The following is a 24,656-nucleotide window of genomic DNA, read 5'->3' on the forward strand; positions in this document are numbered from 1 at the left end:
ATAGGCATATCGATAATCTCGTTTTAAAAAGCACAAATTATAAACATAAGCTTGAGCAATATTTCAACTTATGTCTACTTATCAGTCATGCTCAAACAAAAAATGAATTTGCAGAATGTAATAGTACAAATAATATCAATAATATCCATTGCATAAACACCACTTTGCATGGTTAGCTGTCAAGTAGATGCTCTGGAAATCATTTGCGCATCACTGATACCCTATAATACTTGATTTATCTCAATGTATTTATTTTTTTTTAAATTAACATGCCTGTTTAGTGCAAATTACCCTCCTTCTGCTCAGCATGCGAAAACGTATGTGGAATATTGTGGATCAACCCCGAAGTGGCTTCACTGCATCTGCATGTGACTCGCGTAATTCCGTAATTCTCTGTTATCTCCTCAGTCCAAGGGATATCAGTTCCGCTCGGAATTGTTTACAGCAAAAGAATACAACTTTTTTTTCAACTTTCCACTCATCTCTCCTCTGTTATCTCCTCCAAGGAGATATAGGTTCCGTTTGGAACTAATTTACAGCAAAAGATTTTTTTTTCAACTTTCCACTCATCTCTACTCTGTTATCTCCTCCAAGGATATAGAAGTTCCGTACAAATACAAATACAATACAAATACAACTCCTCTGTTATCTCCTTCAAGGAGTTATCAGTTCCGCTCGGAACTAATTTAAAGCATAAGAATACAACTTTTTCTCAATTTTCAGCTCAAATACAACTCCTCTGTTATCTCCTTCAAGGAGATATAAATTCCATTCAGAACTAATTTACAGCAAAAGAATACATTTTTTTTCAACTTTCCACTCATCTCTATACGCTGTATATCTCCTCCAAGGAGATATCAGTTCCGCTCGGAACTAATTTACAGCAAAAGAATACATTTTTTTTCAACTTTCCACTCATCTCTCCTCTGTTATCTCCTTCAAGGAGATATAGATTCCGTTCGAAACTAATTCACAGCAAAAGAATACCATTTTTTCAACTTTCCACTCATCTATCATCTCTATTCTGTTATCTCCTTCAAGGAGATATCAGTTCCGCTCGGAACTAATTTACAGCAAAAGAATACAACTTTTTCTCAACTTTCAGCTCAAATACAACTCCTCTGTTATCTCCTTTAAGGAGATATAAATTCCGCTCAGAAGTGATTTACAGCAAAAGAATACATTTTTTTCAACTTTCCACTCATCTCTCCTCTGTTATCTCCTCCAAGGAGATATAGGTTCCGCTTGGAACTAATTTACAGCAAAAGAATACAACTTTTTCTTAACTTTCCATTCATCTCTCCTCTGTTATCTCCTTCAAGGAGATACTAATGTCGTTCTGAACTAATTTACATCAACTGACTATCCCTTCTCAACTTTCTACTCATTTCTCCTCTTTCATCGTCTTGAAGATATTCATTCCGCTCGGAGTTGATTTATAGCTAAAGAACGTATCCCCCTTTCTCATATTTCATTCGATGTACAATGTATTTCATCTTTTACCTTTTTCAGTAGGCCTATGTAAGTTTTGCTAGGAATTGATTTACACCAAAAGAATTTCTTCTTTTCTTAGTTCTCCACTCATCTATAATCCTCCACTTGAAAACTACTTGAAAAAGTTTCTCTCGGAACGAGTTTACAGAAAAAAAAACCCACAAAAATAATGCAAAAACAAACACACACACACACACACACACACACAAATTACCCATTCTTTTTTCACATTACTTATATACCATTCATCCTCTGTTACCTCTTTTAAGGTTCCCTGGAAACATAATAGAGCAAGTTGATATTCCTTTTCCTGAACTTTTCACTCATCCATCATCTCCTTCAAGATATCTCCTTCAAGATACATTATAATAAGGGAATCAAAGAGTATAATATGGAAGCGTTTGTATACGCTCTTTGATGGGAACTAACTAACTGAGTATAGGAGAAGATTAAAGATACAGACCTCCTTTTGAAAGAGACACAAGAATGCCCCCCCCCCCCCCACACACACACACACACACACACACAAACAAAAACAAAAACTTGGCCTGTATGAAGTACTAGTATCTCCCAACTGAAGTTATTGTGATCATCTTCAATCAATCAATGAAATGATCAAGGTACGGAAAGAAGAGCGCTCTATTTTGCAATGCACGGCACTGCTGTTTTGAAGTTTAGCGCCCTCTTGATATTTACTGCTGCTTCGTTGGTTCATGCATGGTAGGTCCATGATCCATGGTTCATGAGACATCGGTGAATGGCCATCTTTTTCTGTGAAGAATGCGCGTGTGGAGTGCATGCATGTGTGTACGGTGTGTACGTGTGTATTGTGTGTGTGTGTACCCCATCCTTACGATCCGGCTAGGCCTCTGCCCTGAAACGACATCAAGTTGCATATCATTTTCTCATTTGTGTTCCGAGTATTCCATTTGTCGCACCCGTTCATCATAACTAATTATAGTTGTATTATAGTGTGTGGAGACATTGATATCTTACTGTGGATCCTGGATATGAGTTGAGTCTGACTCTTGGCAAGGCCAAGGCAAGGGAGTGATTGTCGTCACTGGACACTGACCCATCGCGGTATCGGTCGCAGCCAAAACGCAGCCCGCCCGAGCTCCGATAACTGTCGGTATGTTAGGCCGTAGTCGCAGTGCTGAGCAGCAGTCTGCGTCTGCAGCTAGCTGTAACAGTTACTGATTCTACTTAGTATAGACCAACTTCTAGTATGTTAACTTATTTACCTTCATTTACCTTGTTGATGTTGGGCATTATGTATACGCAACATATTTGCCCCTCTGCATCCTCTTGAGTCTTGCTGCATATATTTTTTGCATTTAAAGGTTTAACGTTAGTATTACAAATGATGCACAGGATAGAGTGCGTGCGCCTCGTGCATGTTGCACCAATGCATTGTCAACACTCGAGAGTGCGCCGCACCTTCACTAATGCCACAAAATAATCCTGTGCATCATTTGTTTTATAAAATGGGTCTACTAAAAAACTTAAGCTGGAGCTAGCTGTCGATGAGTTATTTTTCACTTACCGTAGTTGTGATTATGGGTAAACTCGGCCTAGCGGGTAAAGTCGGCCCCCAGCACGCGCAGTACGGTACAACTAGTCTACTTGTACTGCGAGCGCTGGTGGCCGACTTTACCTGCTAGGCCGAGTTTAAATTACCCATATAACTACGGTACCTTTATAAAGCTCAGAAGTCAGTTCCATTGATTAATTCATCCAATTCCTCGTCATTCAACAGTTCAAACTGCGCCTGCAACGGATCCGAGCTGGAGGCAGCCATTTTTTCGTTCGTTTCGCTGGCAATCGACATCGCGATATCAACCTTTGCATTGCATGCAATTCAAAGGAGCCGCGTGCACAGACGATCGGCAGTTTACCATAGGATGACAGGCAGAGTGCAATGGCACTAAAGTAAACGAAGCCCACGTGACTCATTTCAGCATTTCCTATTGGCTACATTCTTGAACCCATTTTATAAAAATCTCTAACGTTACCTACCTCTGAACAGGTCTGAGCTTGCTCTAACCAATACTTACACTGCGCAGCACTGTAAAAATGTAGGGGCCTAAGTAATGGCAAATGCAAAAATTATTTGCAGCAAGACTCAAGAGGATGCAGAGGGGCAATGAGTGACCCGCACCTCGTCATACTTACAGTTAATGTTAAGGGTCTATACTTACGCATGTTTAAATCACACAGCGTCAGTGCCTGAAATTCTATGAAATCCCACTCAAAGAAAAGATTCCATAATGCCTTAATGGATTGAACTACAACTAAGTTAGGCCTAAGTGATCGATACCGGAAATTTGCAGCTATCGTCGTCAAACATGAACAATGCAGAATAGTTGTGCGCTGAGCTGGGAAGGGGCCCGCACCTCGCCATCCTGCGCTCCAATAGGCAAAGCACATAAGGACGGGTGCGGGTGACTGTGATGATAGTGATAATAGAATACGTAAATTTATTCCTTAATTAATTCAAGATTTTCAAGAAAAAAACTGATTGATTTTCACCTCAGTTTGCTTGGTTGTGTTAACTCTGCAAAGTTTGAAGCGTACTGAACACAGTCCCGGGTGTACATTTTTGTTCAGTGCACGTGCGCTTTGTAGCAATTTCACGCAGGGTGACGATGTACATGTAAACTTTACATAATAATTGTATTACTAGGGCAACTGACAAGGTGCGGATAACTCACTATACTTTTCCCATGCATCGGGCAAGAGCATATTATTTGGGAATTCAGTATCTTGATCGTAACACATGATGAAGATGTTTCCATGATGCCTTCTTTAATTTAATTTAAATTTGTTTTAAAGGATTGTATACTGTTGCTATTGATAGCTTTAAGTGATAGGCTGTTACTGTTCCAGAGGTTGACTACAAAAATGTACATGATTAGAGAAATTCCTTTGTTGTAGTTTGAGTTTGTGTTGAGTTTTCTGAGCTTATTGTAAGTGGGTGAACTGTCATCCTAGAATTGGAATCTAGTCTAAATCTAGATCAGTCCGGGGAAACCCGCTCATGAGGCCTGCTCCCCACCCCCTCATGAGCACCCCTCTGCCTCACGAGCATCTCTGCCCTCCTCATGAGGCCCCCGAGGGGAGCGACTCATGAGCCCCCCGCTTCACTTTCCATCCATCTCACATATATGACATATAAATTGGCGCAACTTTGCAGGGTGATTTTTTATCACACACACATGTCCACTCTCCATGATGAAAAAAATAAAAAATTCTGTCTGCACTTTTTGACAAAAATCGAGTTTTAATCTACCAATGCGCAGCGACCCTTCGAAACACGCGCCAGCGGGTTTGCTCAATGCAGGGCTGCCGCACCTAGGGACCTGATTCGACTGAATATTTTCGTTGCTTTTTTCTGAGGCTCTCGCCTCTCCACGCACGAATCAGCCCCATGATGCTAAAGTCTGACATCATTTTACAAAGATTTGTAACGAGAAAAATAAAATTAGAACTAACCTGATCTTGTGCATCTATTTCAGACTGATGGAGTACATTGTAGGTGGGTACTCAAATTTGTCAGCAAACTAATCATTTAGATTTGTAACAAGAAAAATAAAATCAGAACTAACCTGATCTTGTGCATCTATTCCACACTGATGGAGTAGGTGAGTACTCAAATTTGTCAGCAAACTATTCATTTTGTAGGTATTGCGAGTTCACTTTCTTCATTAATTCTGATGTTCAAGGACAAGTTCACCTTCATAAACATAAGGATTGAGAAAATGCAACAATATTAGTAGAACACATCAGTGAAAGTTTGAGGAAAATTGGACAATCGATGCAGAAGTTATGAATTTTTTAAATTTTTGTGTTGGAACCGCTGGATGAGGAGACTACTACAGCTTGTGAGTCATATGCGTACAACAGTATAAAGAAAATGTAAAAGAAAATTCAACATATTTTCACTTTTTTCGCATAATAAAAGAGCACTTGACTTGCCTCTTTCTAAAGGCAGGGGGAATAATATTACCCATAACATTTGTCGGTAACGAGTCAGGGGAATGTGTACTTTTTTCAAAAGATGGAATTTTGTGAAATTCTCTTTATATTTTCCTTATATTGTTGTACGCATGTGACATCTAAGTTATTCATACACTGCAGTAGTCTTCTCATCCAGCGGGTACTGCACAAAAACTTCAAAAATTCATAACTTTTGAACGGATTGTCTGATTTTCCTCAAACTTTCAATGATGCGTTCTACTAATATTGCTACATTCTCTCAATCCTTATGTTTATGAAGGTGAACTTGTCCTTTCACTAGACTTTGGGCACTTTGCCTGCAATCGTCCCGCTGCATCCAGCGCAGACAGCGCGCAAGCTGCGAGATTTTCAGAGCGAGCTTGCGCACGCACAGGAACATACATGTGACCCACTACAACGAAAGGATCCGAAAGTTTGGAGGACGATTTTCAGAAAATGACATGACATGATTCCCTTACTCTTCCACTTCAATTTCATGTATAAAACAACTCAAAAAAGTACTTGGTTGTGGAGATATCAATGATTTTATTAGCGCATGTCGAGTGGTTTAGGAAATCAGCGTTTTGAGAAAACCACCTTCAAAGTTTTCCTTCCAATGCTATCATGATCAAGGAGAGGTAAGACAGTTTTCACCACTTGACAATAGAAGGTATGCTCTCAGCAACCTCCGCGATGTTCATTCAGGCTTAGTGCCAGCGGTCTACACACGACCAATCAGTAACCAGGATGCCATGCACTGACCAATTAAGATTACTCCCTCGATGCTAGGGGCGGAGTCTAGCTGCGGCACTAAATCCAAATCTTCAGACACAATTCTGTTCCGTTGAAAGTCGGAAAATCATGGCCTAAAAAAACACTATTTTCTTGCCTTTTCTTTGACCATTTAGCTTCAAAATTTCGGCAGATGATAGGTAATACATTAGACTACAGAATTATGCCAAAAACAGAAATCCGATCATTTTGACCCATTTCTAGATGATCTGACTTCAAACTCGATTTTCTCGGTCTCAGCCGTCAGCGACTTGAGGATCCTTTTGTTGTAGCGGGTCACATGATGATATATATAGTTTTGTGTGCAAAACAGTGCAGCTTGATCATGCATATACAATGTGTCATGGGCTTGCTTACTGGTATAACACAGAAAAAAGAAAGGGAAGAAATGTGCAATTTTTTTTTTTCGTAAGGCACATCTTAAAACAGAAAGCAAATTGCTTTCAATAGAATTTGTGTCGGTATGACACATTGTCCACAACGGAAATAGGAAAGATTTCTGTCTGCGCATTTTAGTCACCAGACACATTCCATGGCTTGGATTTATTATCAAAATATCTCTCAATCGGACATTTATCAAAAATTTCTTTCATTAGAATTCGTATTAGGTATGACTACATTGTCCACAACGGAAAATAGAAAAGATTTCTGTCTGCGCATTTTCTCGCCCTGAGACACATTCCATGGCTTGAATTTTTTACAAAAATATCTCTCAATCAGACATTTCTTGCAAACTGCTTTGATGATATTTCATACCGGGTATAAATGTGTGGTTGGTATGGGCAGGACGAGGTCCTACGGTAAATGCATTTTAAAACGACTTTGTGTTCATCAACTGTACAGAAACACGTTTCTGGCTCAAATGTTTTTGCAATCACACATTTTATGGCATTTGAGAAACACTTTACACATTTCTAACCCCATAATCTACACAATTTTGTGTTTATCAGCAGCCCAGAACTCCCTGAAAGTTGTTTGTAAACCTTATGTGCCAGAAGTGAGTCAATAAATGCGCCCAAAGTCATTTTGAAGCCATTTTATATCTCGAGTCCACCCATGCCGACTACATGATCTCTGCTCCTTGAGTCAAATTGCACAATAAATGGAGCTGCGCAGTGACAGACCCTTCCTTTCAACTTGTGATAGAGATGATGAATGCAACAACTCAAGAAACGTGATCCAAAAGACTGTCTTTGTGTTTTGATAGTGTATATTATTAAAAGATGTTTCAAACTGAGAAAGTTGATAAGTGCAGCCTTGGATGTGGAAATGACAACTCCAATATGGATTTGAAGAGATTTGTTTTTAAGACTGCAAAGTTTTTGTTCACTTTTTTTTTTTTAATTAGACCACTGGAGCTCACTCCATAGCATCCTGCTTTGCAGCAAATTTGAAAACATTTGTAACATTTTGTACAATCACTAAGGGTTTGTTCTAATACGAGACATTCTCCCCCCCCCCCCCCCCCCCCCTTGCTGTTACGTTTGTCTTTAAGAAAATAATTTCCCTGTCATGACTGATTTTTGGGCATGATTTACAAATAACTTAAACTGAATCTGATCTTTTTACAGCAGTTTGGTAAAGTTTCTGGAGGTACAAGTCACCTATATTATATGCAAACTGCTACCCTTTTTGCAGTATTTTGTACAATTGTTAGATGCAGTGCTCAGGTTTCATGGAAAATACTGTTTTCCCCCAAATTTTATAACTGCATGTCTCTTGTAGCAAATATTAAAAATGCAGTATTTCTATCGAAAGACTTACTTTTTAGTCCCCAGAATACTACAGTGACCTGTTTACAAGGTTGATACGCCCTGATAAAATTGAAAATCCAAAGGTAAACCTTTACAATGGTTACCCTAGGTTGTATATCCGAGAGTGTTGCACAAGCTTTATGCTCAAGGAAAGGACAAACCTTGGTAATGTAATGAAGAGATGGCATCAGTTTCCCAACTATCATCTTTATAATCAATACAGATCTTTGTGAGACTTCTAGTCTTTGATTTGATTTGATTTGATATGATTTGATTTATTCACTGTAAATTCATGCAAAAAAAAAGAGTACAGTAAAAGTATGACGGGCAACATACAAGCATATAATCAACAGAAGAATATACTTAAAAAAAAATGGAAATACATCATAAGGAAAAGGGAAGAAAGCAAGAGAGGAGAAGTAGAAGAAAAAAACAAGCAATGAATATGTACGGTAGGATCGCCCATTCAGCTCTGTCTATGAAGACTTGGCTGTTCTTCCATGGGGTCCTAACATGAAATTGATATTGGGATAAAAAGATTCAAACTTGAAAAATACTGTATCTATATCATTGGCAACAGAAAAAGAGTACAGCTGTATATTGGCTGAGATATGTGTGAAGAAAATACACTTATACTCTAGACTATATCTTCTGGAATCTGGTTTGTTTATGTTGTTTTCTTTACACTGCAGGCAATTGTGGATATGTGTACAACACACTACTGATCACTCAAATCAAATAGGTTTACATTGTACTCTTCATCAGGTCTTAACACCAACTAGATTTATAGGCTCTAGTAATACGGTGTGCATCTTTGCACGCAGTGATGTCAGACACTGCTGAGAGCCCTCTATTTGTCTCTAACCACTCTGAAAGGATTTCTATTATGGTTGTCATGGCACCCTAATGCACCTGATATTTACGAGAGTGTCACAACCATGGATTCAATTTCAAATTGATGGGGAAGTTATGAAGAGTGTTTATTTACTGCAAGTGAGGGGAATAGACTCGTCTACATCTTTTGCAGAGCCAGAGGAGAGATCTTATGTCTACATGTAGTTGTGTGTTTTGTCAAGTCCAGTCAAAGCATTAGTACACAGATCTACATCAGATGAAACATGGATAATTAAGATGTTTAGTTATAGATTTGTCTTTACTGTTCAATATGATGTACAATCATTATGCTCAGTAACATTGTAAGGAAAAAAAGTTATAAGATTGTTTGTTCAAAAGCAGCTTTTTATATTTACTTTGCAAAAGTGTTTCTGAGTAACTAACATTAAATTAAAGTAGACTTGTAAACTGAATGCTGAGATGAAGCATTTTGTGACGTAAATGGCTTGACAGTTACGAATCATAGTTTGTACTGTGGTGCTAAACACATTCAGGCTAGATGTTTTCAAGCAGTGCCAGACCAAGAAAGCTGAGATTTTATTGTCATCTAACATAGGGTGTATTATAAGATTTTTCTTCCGGCCAGAAACAGTGTTTTGAAACACTGTTTCTGGCCAAACAGTGATTCTAGCTCGAAAAAAATTCTTATAAATGCTCGCCGTGATTTGAAACAGTGTTTTGAAACACTGATTCAAATCGCACAAAATAGTGCGTTTCAAAACAGTGTTTCTGTAGAATCAGTGTTTCAAAAATCTTATAAACGCAACCGCGATCGCAAACACTGTTTATAATGATGTCACAATGCCTTGCGCGCACCCTGTTTGATCTTTTGCCGAGGAAAAACTGCGCAGAGTGAGTTGCGCAATGGCACAGTCTGAGCGAGAGCCCCAACACGCTCGGAGAAAAAAATCTTATAAATGCTGTCCTGACGAAAGTGTGATTTGAAACAGTGGTTCAAAACAGTGTTTCAAAACAGTGATTCTAGGCACGCAAAATCTTATAAACGCACCCTTATACAATTGCATATTGTGATTATGATAGACAAAACATTTTATATGTTTTGACAGTTTAGAATCAAAGTTTGTGCCATGTGATGCTGAACACATGCAGTCTAGATGTTTTTAAAACAAGTGTAGCTGTGTCAAACAAAGAAAACAATTTCATGTTATTAATTGAAATCCTATCATCATCTTACAGTACCATTGTGCAATTTGTATATTGGCATTTTGATAGTCCTTCAGTATTTATTAATTTAATGTTTTTGAAACTTTTCCCATTGAACAGACTTTCATGTATAAACTTGACATATTGCTTGGAGCAGATCTTCTCAAATGTGTGGTGAACCCTTCATTTTAAAGCCTGGAAGCTCATTCAATATATTCACGGTTGTTCATCAACCAATGTCATGTCCTGGAGTGTACAGTACAACACCCAGCTGTAGACCATCTTCCTTTAATACTGTAGGTCATTGTTCCCTACAGAAAGATAAAATTCCTGCAAACCCTTATAACCTGGGTGGAAATTCTGCACTCCAATCCACCTACATTTTGAAGACAGTGCTGTCAGTACAGCAAGCTTAGACTTTTATCAGTTCCAAATCATCTTCTATGCACATGTAGTAAGCCACATGGCAAACCTTCCGTATAAAGTGGACTGACTCCTCATTTATATCGGTAAAACAGTTTCAAACTATTTTTGCCTATGAAAACATGTAAATATGTACATATAACAATTCTTCTGTGAATATTTAAATACTGTACAGTACATTATATTATAATCTATATCATTGAAAGAACTGGCCTCGACTAGCCTGCACGCTATTGCCAGTTCTTTTTTGCCAAACTACAATTTATGTTTCAACTATTCATTGTTGTGACTTTGGTCACAATGTTTGTTTGTATGGTAAATAAATTTCATTTCATTTCATTTCATTTCAAAGTACTATGTGTACCTAAACACACTACAGAAAAATAAAATCAGCAAAGTAAGTGCAATGCTAGCATTCTGTAACAAAAGGAAGCAAGTGACAAGTCATGCTGACTTCAATTCTTAGATTGGACGTACAACATTTATAACAATAACATGTCCTCTTATGCCATATTTTGAGCGTCCTTATTCTTGGGAGGAGATATCTTTTGAGAGCTACGATGTATTTTCTTAATTGTAATCTTGTATGTTTTGTTACGTGCTCCCTTTGTAAAATTTCGTGGAACAATTTTGTTGCCACAAGAATGCGATTAAACTTTAAAGTGGCATCTATACAGCCTGTACTGCAAAATGATTTTCAATCAAAAAGCATGCCATGAACCATTCCATAAGGTGAACACCTGCTCTGGTCGATAAACATATCTGTCACTCCTGAAAATAAGCATGAAACAAGGGGGATCGCAATAGTAGTGAAATGATTCATGACCCCATTGTGAGCAGCCAGCCTCTTGGCTAGTTCTGAAATTGATGACCTTGGGAGAGAGTTGCATTCCTGTCAGTGGCTCATGTTTATGTGGCATTTGTCTGTTTTGGTCTTGTCTCGCTCCATGTTTTGTCTTCTGAGAGTCTTCCAGATAAACAATGGAACAAAGGCAAACTATTTGAGAGTAAACGCTTTTCTTTTTCTGTTGACTTTTGTTGCAGGTACAGCAGCTAGTGTATAGGGGAGATGATGAGATCATGAAAGAAACTCTTCTGGTAGTGGTACTAGGCCCATCCTATCACTGACAGAGAGAAGCTTGTGACCCTGTCATCACCATTACAAACACTACCTGTGGTCAGTCACCATGGCAACAGAGTTAAAAACTCAGCTTTCACATGAGGGCAGGATGCTGGGCCTGGTCCCTGTGGTTCTACCAAGTGATCTGAAAACATGGCTGCTGGTCCAAGGGGTGTTGTCAAAGCTGAGCAGGGTATCCACCACACAGGAGATGCTCCCAATCCTAGATCATATCTATGACCTCATCCATAATGGCAGCGCTCCTACCAACCACTCTCCCTTTCATGGACTGGTGCACTTCCTAGAGACCATAGCATCTCAGGAGGAGCGGGACACGTTCTTCAGGCGGATCCTACCGACAATGGTGGACCTTGCTTTTGCAGTTGGAGACTTAAAGCCAAAGGAGGGTTTCTTCTACAGCATGCAACAAAAAGGTAGGAATTTGGACTCGGGGTGATAGGATGGGATGGAGCAGAAGTCCATTCATAATGGGCCCCACTCACAAGCTCTGCTTCTTGGGGGCTCATTATCCATTTGCTTCATGTTCATTCATTACTGTGACTATGTCTGGTTTTCAATAAATTGAATTGAATTTAATTGAGAGAGCTCACCTCCTTGTATGGTTTGCTGGCTTTGTATTTGCTATATTCATGATATATTCATTATTGTATGTGTTTTTTTTGTGTGTGTGTTTTTTTTACCCTCTCTCTCTCTTTTCTTTCTTAACCATGCAGCATAATAGATTCAACAGAGCTTTCACAAAGAAAACGTGACTACAGAAATCCATTAAACATTTATTTACCCAGGCATTCAATTATAGGGCTTTGAATTTGTAGGCCTATATCTTTCCTTTTTTATGCCTCCGCCACGAAGTGGTGCCGGAGGCATTATGTTTTCGGGTTGTCCGTCCGTCCGTACGTACGTCCGTACGTCTGTACGTCCGTACGTCCGTACGTCCGTACGTCCGTACGTCCGTACGTCCGTACGTCCGTCCGCTTTCGTTTACGCGATAACTTGAGTAATATTGACTTGAATTTTGCCAAACTTGGTCCAAGTATAAAGCATGATGGGGCAATTAGTTGATTAGATTTTGGGTGAAATCTGCCAAAGGTCAAAGGTCAAAGGTCAAGGTCAAATCATGAAATTGTATCCGTTTACGTGATAACTCAAGACTGGATGGAGCAAATTTCACCAAACTTTGTCGGAGGATGATGTATGATTGGACAATTACTTGATTAGTTTTTTAGTGAAATCGGACTGAGGTCAAAGGTCAAAGATCAAGGTCAAATCCTGAAATTTATCTGTTTACGTGATAACTCAAAACTGGATGAAGCAGCTTTCACCAAACTTGGTCCAAGGATGATGTATGATGGGACAATTAGTTGAGTAGATTTTAGTGACATTGGCAAGAGGTCAAAGGTCAAAAGGTCAAGGTCAAATGCTAAAAATGTTGCTATTTCCCCAATATCTATGCAATGCCCTAAGGTATTTTCTTGAAACTTGGTGTAGACATGTACTACTGCATAAAGATTCTCGAGAGAGAGTTTCATGTCATAAGGTCAAAGGTCAAAAGGTCAAAGGTTAGGTGAAAATGTTGTAATATCACTTATCTCACAAATGGTTCAATGTATCTTCGTGGAACTTGGTACATACGCATGTACTGACTGGCAGAGATTATCTAGGGAATTGAGGGGTCATAGGTCAATAGTCTTGGGGTCAAAGGTCAAGGTCAACTCCTCAATATTTTAGTATTTCCCTCATACACTAGTATATGAAATGCTTGCATTATTAGTTTTCAAACTTAATATATACATGCAGTACCTAATGGAGATTCTCCAGGAAATTTCCTGCCAGAATGTCAAAGGTCAAAGGTTAAGGGTCAAAGGCCGGTTTCAATGCCCCCCCCCCCCAAAAAAAAAAAAAAAAAAAAAAAATCTATTTTGTACTGTAATTGCACTCTTTCTTCATACCTTGGAAATTATTCAATCAATGCATAAACTTATAAAAGGGTCCGTCAGAATTCAAGTAAAAATTCTCAATTCCCCAAATATGTGTACCTGCACTCTTCGACAATTATAGCAAACCCAGTTCAAGGAAAGTGAACATTCAAGTCATTTCTGACAAACCTGTCATATCAATATTTTGCCAGTTATGTGAAACTGTCATGGATCACACATTGTGAAGACATTGTACTATATGCCTATTGGGAGAATCATGCATTATGGCGGAGGCATCAGGCGCCATAGCGACATTTCTAGTTTTTTTTTTGAATTTATGGAACTTTTCTTTAAATAGTTAAGTATACAGTGTATAATACTTAAACGAAGGAGAGAGGGGAAACTGTCAGAGGTATGGCTTAGAAGCACAACTTAGCAATTTTTCCAGTTGTAAAATCTCAGCTGCAATGTCAGGCATGCTGCCAGAATCTGTAATAGTCATTGTGTTGATAGAGCCAGGGAAAATTAGATGAAATTTAGGATTAGTTCATGATGTAGAGCTATAGTGAGAGCATAATTCTTGTTTCTCACATTATTGTATACTGGCATGTCTTTTCATACACTGGTTTTGACCATACAGCTCAGTCAGCAAAGTTTAAATATTTTGTTTGAATTGAGTCATCACAATGTAGAGTATTTATGGCATGTCTTTTGCCATGTGATTCGTAGATTGTAGCTGTTAATCAAAATTCTTGTATGTCCTTGAATGCTAAAGTTCATTTTATACCCTCACTGTAATGTACACCATCTCCACTTCCATTGGGTCATTTCCTCAACTGCAGTCACAGTGTAGGTCAGTATTGATTTTATGCCTATTCCAAGTCTACCATTTTATGCCTCAGAAGGGCCATGCGTACAATTGTACTATTATCATAAATGACTTAGTGGCTGCTGCCTACCAGTACTTCTCAGAAATTAATTGCTATCTTTCAAATGACTAGTGGTTGAAGCCAGAACCAACATGCTAAAAACAAACAAACAAACAAACAAAAACAAAATGTACATTGTTCACTGTAATGACCATCAAAGACATTCCTAAATACTCGCTATTGATCCACTTCAAGTGCTTTTGTTGATGAGTCACTGTAGACTGAAATTGCGCGTCATACTGGTCTTTATTCATTCATGTATTGGGCACTGCATATCATCCATACCACACAAATTCACAAACTACTGTAAAAGTGGAAATTTTCGTAAATTTCGTACAACCAGAAACTAGCGTGAAAACAAAAGCATGCGAATATTTTTGCTTGCCATATGTTCTAGTAGTTAATGTCTTGATTCCGCGGAATTCAAAACACGCGAAACTCTTCTTACCCGGCCGAGTGCGAAAATTAGTTGCGCGAAAATATCCACTTTTACAGTAAATGCTCACTCTACACAAACACACACCATACTGTACTTTCTTCTAGTACTGAGGAAGATGAATCATTACATCACTACTATGCACAGTTGTATTTCTGAATAAACTTTGAATGGAAAAGTGACAGTTCTATTTTCCAATAGACCGGTTCTGTAGTGTATTCAGATGCATGCTTAAAATGCATGCTTTGTTCGCAAAAGTTGCCCTTAGCGACCACAAAGCTTGCAGAGTCTTTCTACCTCGCAACAACTAAGAAAATTCCTGCCTATGGAAGGAGCAGGGGAATGAAATGCTTTGTTACTAAGCTGTAGGAAAAGAAACATCCCTAAATTGTAATGAATTACAGAAACAATCTATCAAATATGCAGAATTCTCCCTTTCTACCCCCTGATGTCCCATCCTCTAAATACACACACTGTATGCAGTGAATGCTGCACTATGATGCACGGTATTATGTATTGGCCTGATGTACATTGTACATGTTATTGGTTTGGTAAACCCTAAATGTAGACTAACGGTATGAGTTAAGAGAGGTTGTGCTTATATGTCACCCCGTTAGTAGAGAGAGGAAGTAGACTGTGGTGAAGGGATTCAAATTGGAATAAAGATATGCAATTTATCTAGAAACTGAATCCAGATTTAAGGCACTGATAGTGTATGAATCATATGAGTGAATCATGGGTTAGCAGTCACATGCACACACATTTATGTTTACATACATTGTATTTCTTTGTCACTATAAATGTTCTTCCATTGCATTTGAATTGTACAATATAACTGAAGCATCAATAAAGCAGAAACTACAGTCCACTTAAAGGGGATGGCTAGTACCTGATCAGTGGGAATCAGTGGGAATGCTGGGGGACGATTGTTCCAATCCTTGTGGATTCATTAAAGAGTACATGACATATCTATTGTTGTGTGAAAATTATTTGCTTCAGAATGGTCTCATATTCAAGTAATGTGCAGTTCAATGTTTCCAGGTTAGCATGCCTGTACAGTGACGGGGCGATCGTTAACGGGCTGTTAACGATCGCCCCTGGAGACAGGTTTCTGACCAAGCTCCAGTGGGTGCTGTGTGTTGGGGATAATTGCCAGATACCAGGCTTGCTGTCAGGTGGATACAACTGTCAAGTACCATTTTAAAAGGATCATGGATTTCATGGATAATCATCACAGATGCTGAATACTTTGAGCAGTGAATTTTAAGAAATCCTTACATGCCTCCTAAGTGTTGGTACAAATGACCTTTTTCTGCTCAAAAGAAGGTTGGACTCCAAACTGTCATATTGCACACCACTCATAATGGAATTTTAACTGATTATGCTATTCTATCATTTTATGCAATTAAGGACTTCACTGTAAATGATGTCACATGAATGTGTATCATAATGATGATGAATTTTATTATTAATCCAAGATATTTGCATTTAAGATCTACAAGGTAGCATGGCAATTTACAGACTAGAGTTAGAGTCACAATATCGCCAAGATCTAAGATCAGATGTCAAAGAGTTAAGTTATAATTTCTCATCATTCTAGCCAGCAGATATGGAAAAGGCTGACTCTTCAAAAGCTTTCCCCTTTTTAACCTCGCTATGTTTTCAAATTCGCAAGCAGCTTTTATAATCAAGCCAAAATATTGATGGGCTAAGAAAATATTTGTATTTTGTATGGGCCTCATCAATTCTTTTTAGGGAACATTAAAGCCAAACTTTAATTTCCAGCTACCTTGGAGAAATTGTGGGTCTCATACTGTATTGACTTCCCTACCCGTACCTCCAGGAGTGTGAATAATGGTTTGAATTAGTCTCAGTGACTAAGCTAACCACATGACACTGATGTACTAGCTCTATGTGCGCCTCTACTTCTTCTTTTTTTCATCCTCTCTCTTTCATGTGTTATGGTGTGTACACTTGTATGTGTTTGTGTGTTTTAGTTTGAACATTTCCCCTCTGTTCAGTTCGTATTTGGTACAAATTGTAGGCCTACTCAGATGACCTGAGCACATAACAGTACATTAGGTATTGAACCAGAGTATACTGTACCTTTACAAGGTCTGTCAAGACTCGGTTAATGCTCTTTTCAACCGCAGGATCATTTTAATACCAGCATCTTTGTAGATGGTTTATGTGTGTGTGTGTGTGTGTGTGTGTGTGTGTGTGTGTGTGTGAAAGAGAGATTGATAGACAGTGCATGCTTCCCACTGCATATCAAATTGCAGCCATTTTTTATAAACAAAAGACTGGTGAGATGCTAGTCATTATGTGTAGGCTGATTCTTGAATAAATCCATTTAAAAGTTAATGGATTTTAAATGCAGTAAATAACCAGATAGATTGATCTGTAAGAAGAATCTGTCAAAATTTTGTATGAAAGTAACATGGAAAATTTCAACAAATTGGTGTTGGATGTTTTTCAGATCTTGAAATTGATTTGTTTTCACAAACATGTACATGTATGCTGTAAACCTTTATGGATTATTGTATTTGGTCCATGAAATACAGTAAAATATGAGATGCTCTTCTGTCACCCAGGTACCAGTGGGTCTGTTTGGTGGTGGTGTGTGTGTGTACTAGACTGGTGTATACAGTGTGTTTGTGTGTGTGCGTCTGTGTGTGTTTGTACAATGTATGCCTATCATGCAGTGTGATTTCTATTGATCTGAGAAATTGACATTCACTCTACAGGAGATATTTGAGTGCATCAAGGACGATAGAAAACCAAATAAGAAGTCCATTCTATGTCGATGCGAGAAATTGATGCTAAAATTAGAAACTCCGCTTTTCTGCTCTCAGATGCTTTCAGTGGAGGATAGTGTAGTGAGAAAGTGGGCTGGAAAGGGATACTGGATTTTACTGTACAGTACTCTTTATGAGACAAGGAATATTCATCACAGCAGTGTATCCAAGGATTTGTATCTAATAGCCTTTTGAATGATGTTGTAATTCATAGCTGGGAGAATAATTTTATGGTCGCAATGGCTGCTTGATCTGTATATTTTATGCCATGTGAAATAGTAGTGGAGACCTTTGATGTGTGTTGATTGGGCCTATGCTGACTGGTTGACGGAGATTCAAGATTTTTGGGAAACACATTGATTTGTTTATTATGAATAAACATTGTCTTGAGATGGCTAGGAAATTTCTGTAATTAATTGTACATCTGTGTCCTACACTGTACATGTATGTATGATAGGAAGATACTGTAAGCCAAAATTAAGGAGTTTCTCTGTAAATCCAATTTTGAGTATCAAACCAGCAAACTATAAGGGGAAAAGAAAATGAGAGTTTCTTGTGAAATGCTACTGACTGGAGCATTGAAAAATAGTTGTAATATGTACTTCCTTTGTTTTTTATTTGTCTTGGATGACACAGAGTAAATACATTCAATTGGATGTTTATTTCCTGAAGATGTTGATATCTCTTACTTATTACTCGCTTCAAGATGTATGCAGTTACATCTACTCTGCCACAGTGTCCCTTTAAACCCCTTCCTATATAGTAAATAGGCCAATGATTTTAATAGGGGATAGCTGATTACTCCACAAGGGTTACTCAATGAAGGGCAAAAGATGAAGAGATGGCATTGGTCCTCTGTGTGGAACTCCAGCTATGTGTGTACTTTGCCATGCCTGACATGGTTTCACTCTACCAACGATGAATTTATTTGGACTAGACAGCAGGCTATCAACTCATAGTCTTCTTTCAAGCATTGGACTATATGAGCTTCTAATGAAAGATGATGTCAGTAGTCTGAAATCACGGTAATGGTGATATTTGGTCAGCTGATTGAAATATATTTAGTTTTCCCCAAAACTTCAATAATCTGGTTCTCATGTTCGTTTCTCTTTCACTTTTTACCCCAATGATGTACATGTGACATATTATGGTAGACTACTGCTTTCAGTGTGGCAAGCATGCACCATTGTGAACAGCAGGTTTAACTCTTCTGGGATGTTCAGCACTTTCAGCTGATGTAGATTGATATTTGCAACATTCTACTTCTCCATTGAATTATGATTCTTTGTTTGAATTTATGCTGAAGGAGAAAAACCTCTTTTTTCCCCTTTTTCTTTTCTTTTCTTAAAAACCAAAGTTTCTGTTATAATTTGCTAACCTAAAACCATACGGGCATGATGTGATTTCCAAAACATGATAAGATCTTTGATTAAAAATTTCTTTCTGGTGGAAGTACAATATTTCTTCTTGGTCATGGAATGTTTAGAAACTTTTTGTACATCTATCTAATTAAGTTTTATTTTTGTTTCAAATCTTATACTTAATATTAAAGTAAACATATTTTCTGTAAAATTTCTTATTCATATTTCTTGTCATTTTAGAGTAAAATGATGTTCTTCTATGTTAGCCCTTTGTCTGCATAATAATCAAGCTCCTCTTTATCAGGCACATTGTGGAGAAAACATGAGAGGTAATCAAAGCCACAACTGCCACAAATTTGTTTTGGAATGGACAAAGTGGGCAGTGATCTCTCCACGTACAGTGTATCAGCTGTTGATCAGATGTAGGTTACATGTCAAAATTTGTTTCAAGTAATATACAGTTTGGATTTCTCCTCTGCAATTTGCTTCCTGGTGTTAAATGGTAACAAGAAAATTACCAGTTAGGAACAATCAGTTTGTATTTACCTATGAATTGACCAGATGTTCCTTTGTCCCAGTCTACCTGTGTACACATCGAGATCCATTTCTTAGTTCTGATGATATGACATTGCTCCTGATCCACCTGTCTTGTTAATGTGATTTTTGTCCCTGATCCACCTGTCCTACTGCCATGATATTGGTCTCTAATCCACTTGTCGATGCTGCATTTGTCTTGGAGCTAACTGTCCTGATGCTATGACATATTTCCCTGGTCCTCCTGCCTCTATGGCTATATACTTTTACGTGATCTGCAGACAGTGTACCTGTCCTGATACTTATCACATCTGTCCCTGACCCTCCTGTTCTGATGCTGTGATGTTTGTCCCTGATCCACCTGTCCTGATGCTTTGATATTTGTCCCTGATCTACCTTAAATGCTGTGATATCATCCAGTCTTGCTAATGCGATAATTGTTCCTGATCCATCTGTCCTGATGCTATATTTGTTTGTGATTCAATTGTCTTAATGTTATGTTTGTCCCTGATCCACCTGTCCTGATGCTATGGCATACATTTGTCCCTGATCAACCTGATCTGATGCTACAGTTACAGTATGACATTTGTCCCTGATCCACCTGTCCAGATGCTATGACATAAATTTGTCCCTGATCCACCTGATCTGATGCTATGACATTTGTCCCTGATGCACCTGATCTGATGACATTTGTCCCTGATCCACCTGCCCAGATGCTATGACATACATTTGTCCCTGGTCCACCTGATCTGATGCTATGACATTTGTCCCTGATCCACCTGTCCAGATGCTATGACATACAATTGTAAATTTGTCCCTGATCCACCTGATCTGATGCTATGACATTTGTCCCTGATCCACCTGTCCAGATGCTATGACATACATTTGTCCCTGATTCACCTAATCTGATGCTATGACATTTGTCCCTGATCCACCTGTCCAGATGCTATAACATTTGTCCCTGATCCACCTGTCCAGATGCTATGACATACATGTGTCCCTGATCCACCTGATCTGATGCTATGACATTTGTCCCTGATCCACCTGTCCAGATGCTATGACATACAATTGTAAATTTGTCCCTGATCCACCTGATCTGATGCTATGACATTTGTCCCTGATTCACCTGATCTGATGACATTTGTCCCTGATCCACCTGTCCAGATGCTATAACATTTGTCCCTGATCCACCTGTCCAGATGCTATGACATACAATTGTAAATTTGTCCCTGATCCACCTGATCTGATGCTATGACATTTGTCCCTGATCCACCTGTCCAGATGCTATGACATACAATTGTAAATTTGTCCCTGATCCACCTGATCTGATGCTATGACATTTGTCCCTGATCCACCTGTCCAGATGCTATGACATACATTTGTCACTGATTCACCTAATCTGATGCTATGACATTTGTCCCTGATCCACCTGTCCAGATGCTATAACATTTGTCCCTGATCCACCTGTCCAGATGCTATGACATACATTTGTCCCTGATCCACCTGATCTGATGCTATGACAGTTGTCCCTGATCCACCTGTCCAGATGCTATGACATACAATTGTAAATTTGTCCCTGATCTACCTGATCTGATGCTATGACATTTGTCCATGATCCACTTGTCCTGATGGTGTGATGTATTTTCTTTCCTCCAGGTGGTGAGACAAAGCTGTCCAGGAGGTTTGTTGCCAGTCTGGTGGCTCACATGATGTTGTGTACACTACCCCGGACATCCAACCCACTGCTGAATTCAAGGGACTTTGAAAGGTTCTATTACATCCTAGGACGGTAAGTCCAGTGGTCAGTTTTGTTTTCTGCCAAAACGTGTAAGGGTTGAAGGTTCCTTGATTTTTACTAAATTAATAAACATTGAAGCCCAAAGATTTTTTTAAATATACTGCTCTTGAAACTCAGTGTGAAATAGTAGGTGCCAACAGGCAAATGAAAAAAATCTGTTGAGTTTGTTTTTAGCTCAAAATGAATTGGAGGAACTCAAACAAACCCTTGGAGAGCAACCCTGTAAGCAGGCCAACTTTTGATCAATCCATAGCATACCTTAGGTCATTAGAAAGACGATCAGATTGATTGCTACACAGAAGTTGATCTGTGGTGGCTTAGTGATTATCCTGTACATTCGAACAGAATATGTGCACTCTATTATACAGATTACCGTTCTGTGAATTCAAAGTTACACTTTAATAGGAAATGAAGATGATGTGCCTGTTCAAGTTGAGCCAATCTACAGCTACTGATATTTTACATGTTTTGTTATATAATACCTGAAACCTTTTTTTCAATGATTGATACAGCCTCAAGATATCAAGGCTTATGTCAGTTCCAAAGCCCCAACCTGTGTATTCATCAATAAGGTCCTTCAGATGGAGTGTCAAGGCTCAAAAGTCCAATCCACACTTAGACCTCGTCCATTACTGTCATGGTGACAAAGAAGTGTTTAGAATTACCATAGTAACCAGATTCTATAACAGTTCTCTGATCAATATAGGCTTCATCCCAGTCTCTTTAAAAAATAGCTCTCACTTGCAAGGCATTGTGGGTAATATGTAATGCAACCATAGGACATTTTCATGGTGTGAGTAGGAGCCCCAACATCTAAGGTCAAGTAATTCCGCAATAAAATATACTTTGACAGTTAACAAAAGATCCTGACTCTGTTTGTTGCCATGGTAATTATTTGATGTTTAAGTATGAAGGGCATTCTAGACCAATTTACAGTATTTACATCATGTATCCATATTTTCTGTTAATTCTTCATCTTTTTATGCTTGTTTTGCTTTTTAAGAAGAGTAGTTTGCATGGAAGGTTATGATTACATACCTGCAGACTTTATGAATTTGATTATGTTTAACTCACATTGTCATGTACATTATACACACTCTTGTTGGGATCCTAACTATCAAAGCATCCAAATTTAGCAGATTCAAATCACAGTATGTGTGAGATTCACGTGCTGTGTCCAGAGATTCATTCATTTGTCTTGTGTGTGCTTTTCTGCATTTTTCTTTCCACAGGAAACCTAAAGGGGATACTAGGTGGTTCAATACAATACAGCACACCACAATACGATACAATACAATGATTATTGCAATGCGCTCAGTCCAAACTATTTAGCTGTTTCACAGGCTTTACATTAAATTTAAGGAATGCAACTGCTTGGTTTTGCCAAATCTGTTAGTACATTGTAGTTGAAAATAAATCATGATGGATGCTGGATTTTTACCTAGTTGATGTCATCCTGATACAAGGGTTAGTGGACCTTGAGAGGATGTTTATGATGAAACAAATGTGTTACACTTACTTTCTTTTACATCTCAATACATGTCCGTTTTTTATAGTTTTGTTTTACTATTCAGTATTTTATCTACATGTATGGATTTTTGTTATTTGATGGAACAAAGGTTTGAAAAGTTCTCAAGAAAAGAAGAAAAAATGGAATAAACAGCATTCAACTTTACAATATTTTACAGTGTTAATATATTTTACAACATTTGGAAAGCTAAAAATATTACTGCTGCTTATATTTGATATATCTATGTTAGAAAGACAAGACTAGACTAGACTTCATTGGGTTATTGTGTCCACATCTATCCATGCAGACTTGGAAGTAATCATGATCGCACAAAGGTTACCATGGAAACATTTACATCCGTCTTGGGGTTGTTCACATACAAATGTACAGAATATACATGTAGTACCATTCACAGAGAGATGTCAAGTATAGAGCAGATTATATTTGAGAGCTTTCATGGGGGGGGGGGGGGGAGGGGGCAGGGGATAATGAGTAGAATTTTCATGTAGGGCATACATATATTTTTTTTGCATGGTTAGGTAAGAAGTTGTGTAAAATGTACTCACCAAAATCAGCTTGATTCTGCCCATGTACATGAGGATCTGTATGTTACACACTGAAACATGTTCAGTTGTATGCACTGTGTATACATGTTCATTTGTAAGGTCAGGACATTTCATGTTTATTGGGAGGCCAATAGGATTGTTATTTTGAGCGTCAAACACTTGAAATAGATACTCCCTGTGAGGTGTACATGTATAATGTGTATGCCTGCTGATGTGAATATTAGTTTTAATGCATGCCAGTGCTTTTCTCTTTGATGTAGAAACTAAGCATCATTTGGTTCTAAAATACTGCTGTGCTTCATGCCGTTAACACTGGAAGAAGACAGCTGTGTTTAATGAAGCATTAGATCGTCCAGATCTCATTTTGCCTATCATATCCTTCATATTTCACTAGCCAGCAGTAGAGCAGAACAGTTGGTCATAAATCACAAAAGTCTGGGTGTTAGACTGGGTGCTTAAATGCAGCTGTGTGTAATACTCATATGACGGGGAATGTTTGTTCAAAAAAATTATGTTAATTCACTCTTTTTTTCCTTCTTTTTTTTTTACTTGTAACCTCTGTGCATTCATTTGTGAAATAGATACAAAGAGTGTTTAATGAATAATGGCTTTGGAGCATATGTTTGTGAAGGCCTTGTAGGCAAAGAGACAGTTCTGTGAACTTTGTGACCTAAGATGTAGCTTTAACAGAGTTTGTGCTTACTATTTCTGCCAGCTCCAAAGGGTCTGATTCCCAGACGTGTAAAATGCGCTGCTTCCTCCATTACTTCGATCGTCTCGCAGTGGATATGCACAGGGGACCATGTGGAAGTGTGACGTTCAAGAGAAAGGTTAGGAGAAAATAGAAACGGTCTCTACCCGATCATGTTAGACTATTTAATTATGAAACTTTCCATGAATAAAACACAGCATGTTACAATGTAATCGTATCATCTGAGTCCTGCAGTTCATGCAAGTGTGTACTAGCCATTGATGATGTTTAAAGGGACATTTGAAACATCATTCTAAAGCATTATTCTGAATTAAACAAAAACAATGTATTCTCTCACATTGTTTTGTTTGCTCCTCAGGCAAACTATAGAGTTATATGGATATCACCAAAACATGGGGATGTAGCAAGTGATGACTGCATGCAAACTATGTGTTC

The 24,656-nt window shown here is 38.3% G+C and overlaps 1 protein-coding gene across 1 annotated transcript in view; it reads left to right on the top strand.

Moving 5' to 3' along the window:
- The first annotated feature begins 2,375 nt into the window (after positions 1 to 2,375).
- Positions 2,376 to 24,656, top strand: part of LOC139726851 (uncharacterized) — a 32,322-nt gene continuing 10,041 nt past the window's right edge. Inside the window, exons 1-4 of the mRNA XM_071637844.1 lie at positions 2,376 to 2,626; positions 11,565 to 12,074; positions 21,292 to 21,424; positions 24,225 to 24,339. Coding sequence (XP_071493945.1) covers positions 11,708 to 12,074; positions 21,292 to 21,424; positions 24,225 to 24,339 — 615 coding nt within the window. The 5' untranslated portion in view covers positions 2,376 to 2,626; positions 11,565 to 11,707. The remainder of the gene's footprint in view (positions 2,627 to 11,564; positions 12,075 to 21,291; positions 21,425 to 24,224; positions 24,340 to 24,656) is intronic.

This window comes from Diadema antillarum, unplaced genomic scaffold, assembly GCF_040938485.1.
Source record: "Diadema antillarum isolate AM-2024a unplaced genomic scaffold, OU_Dant_1.0 seq00000102_RagTag, whole genome shotgun sequence".
Taxonomy (NCBI): domain Eukaryota; kingdom Metazoa; phylum Echinodermata; class Echinoidea; order Diadematoida; family Diadematidae; genus Diadema; species Diadema antillarum.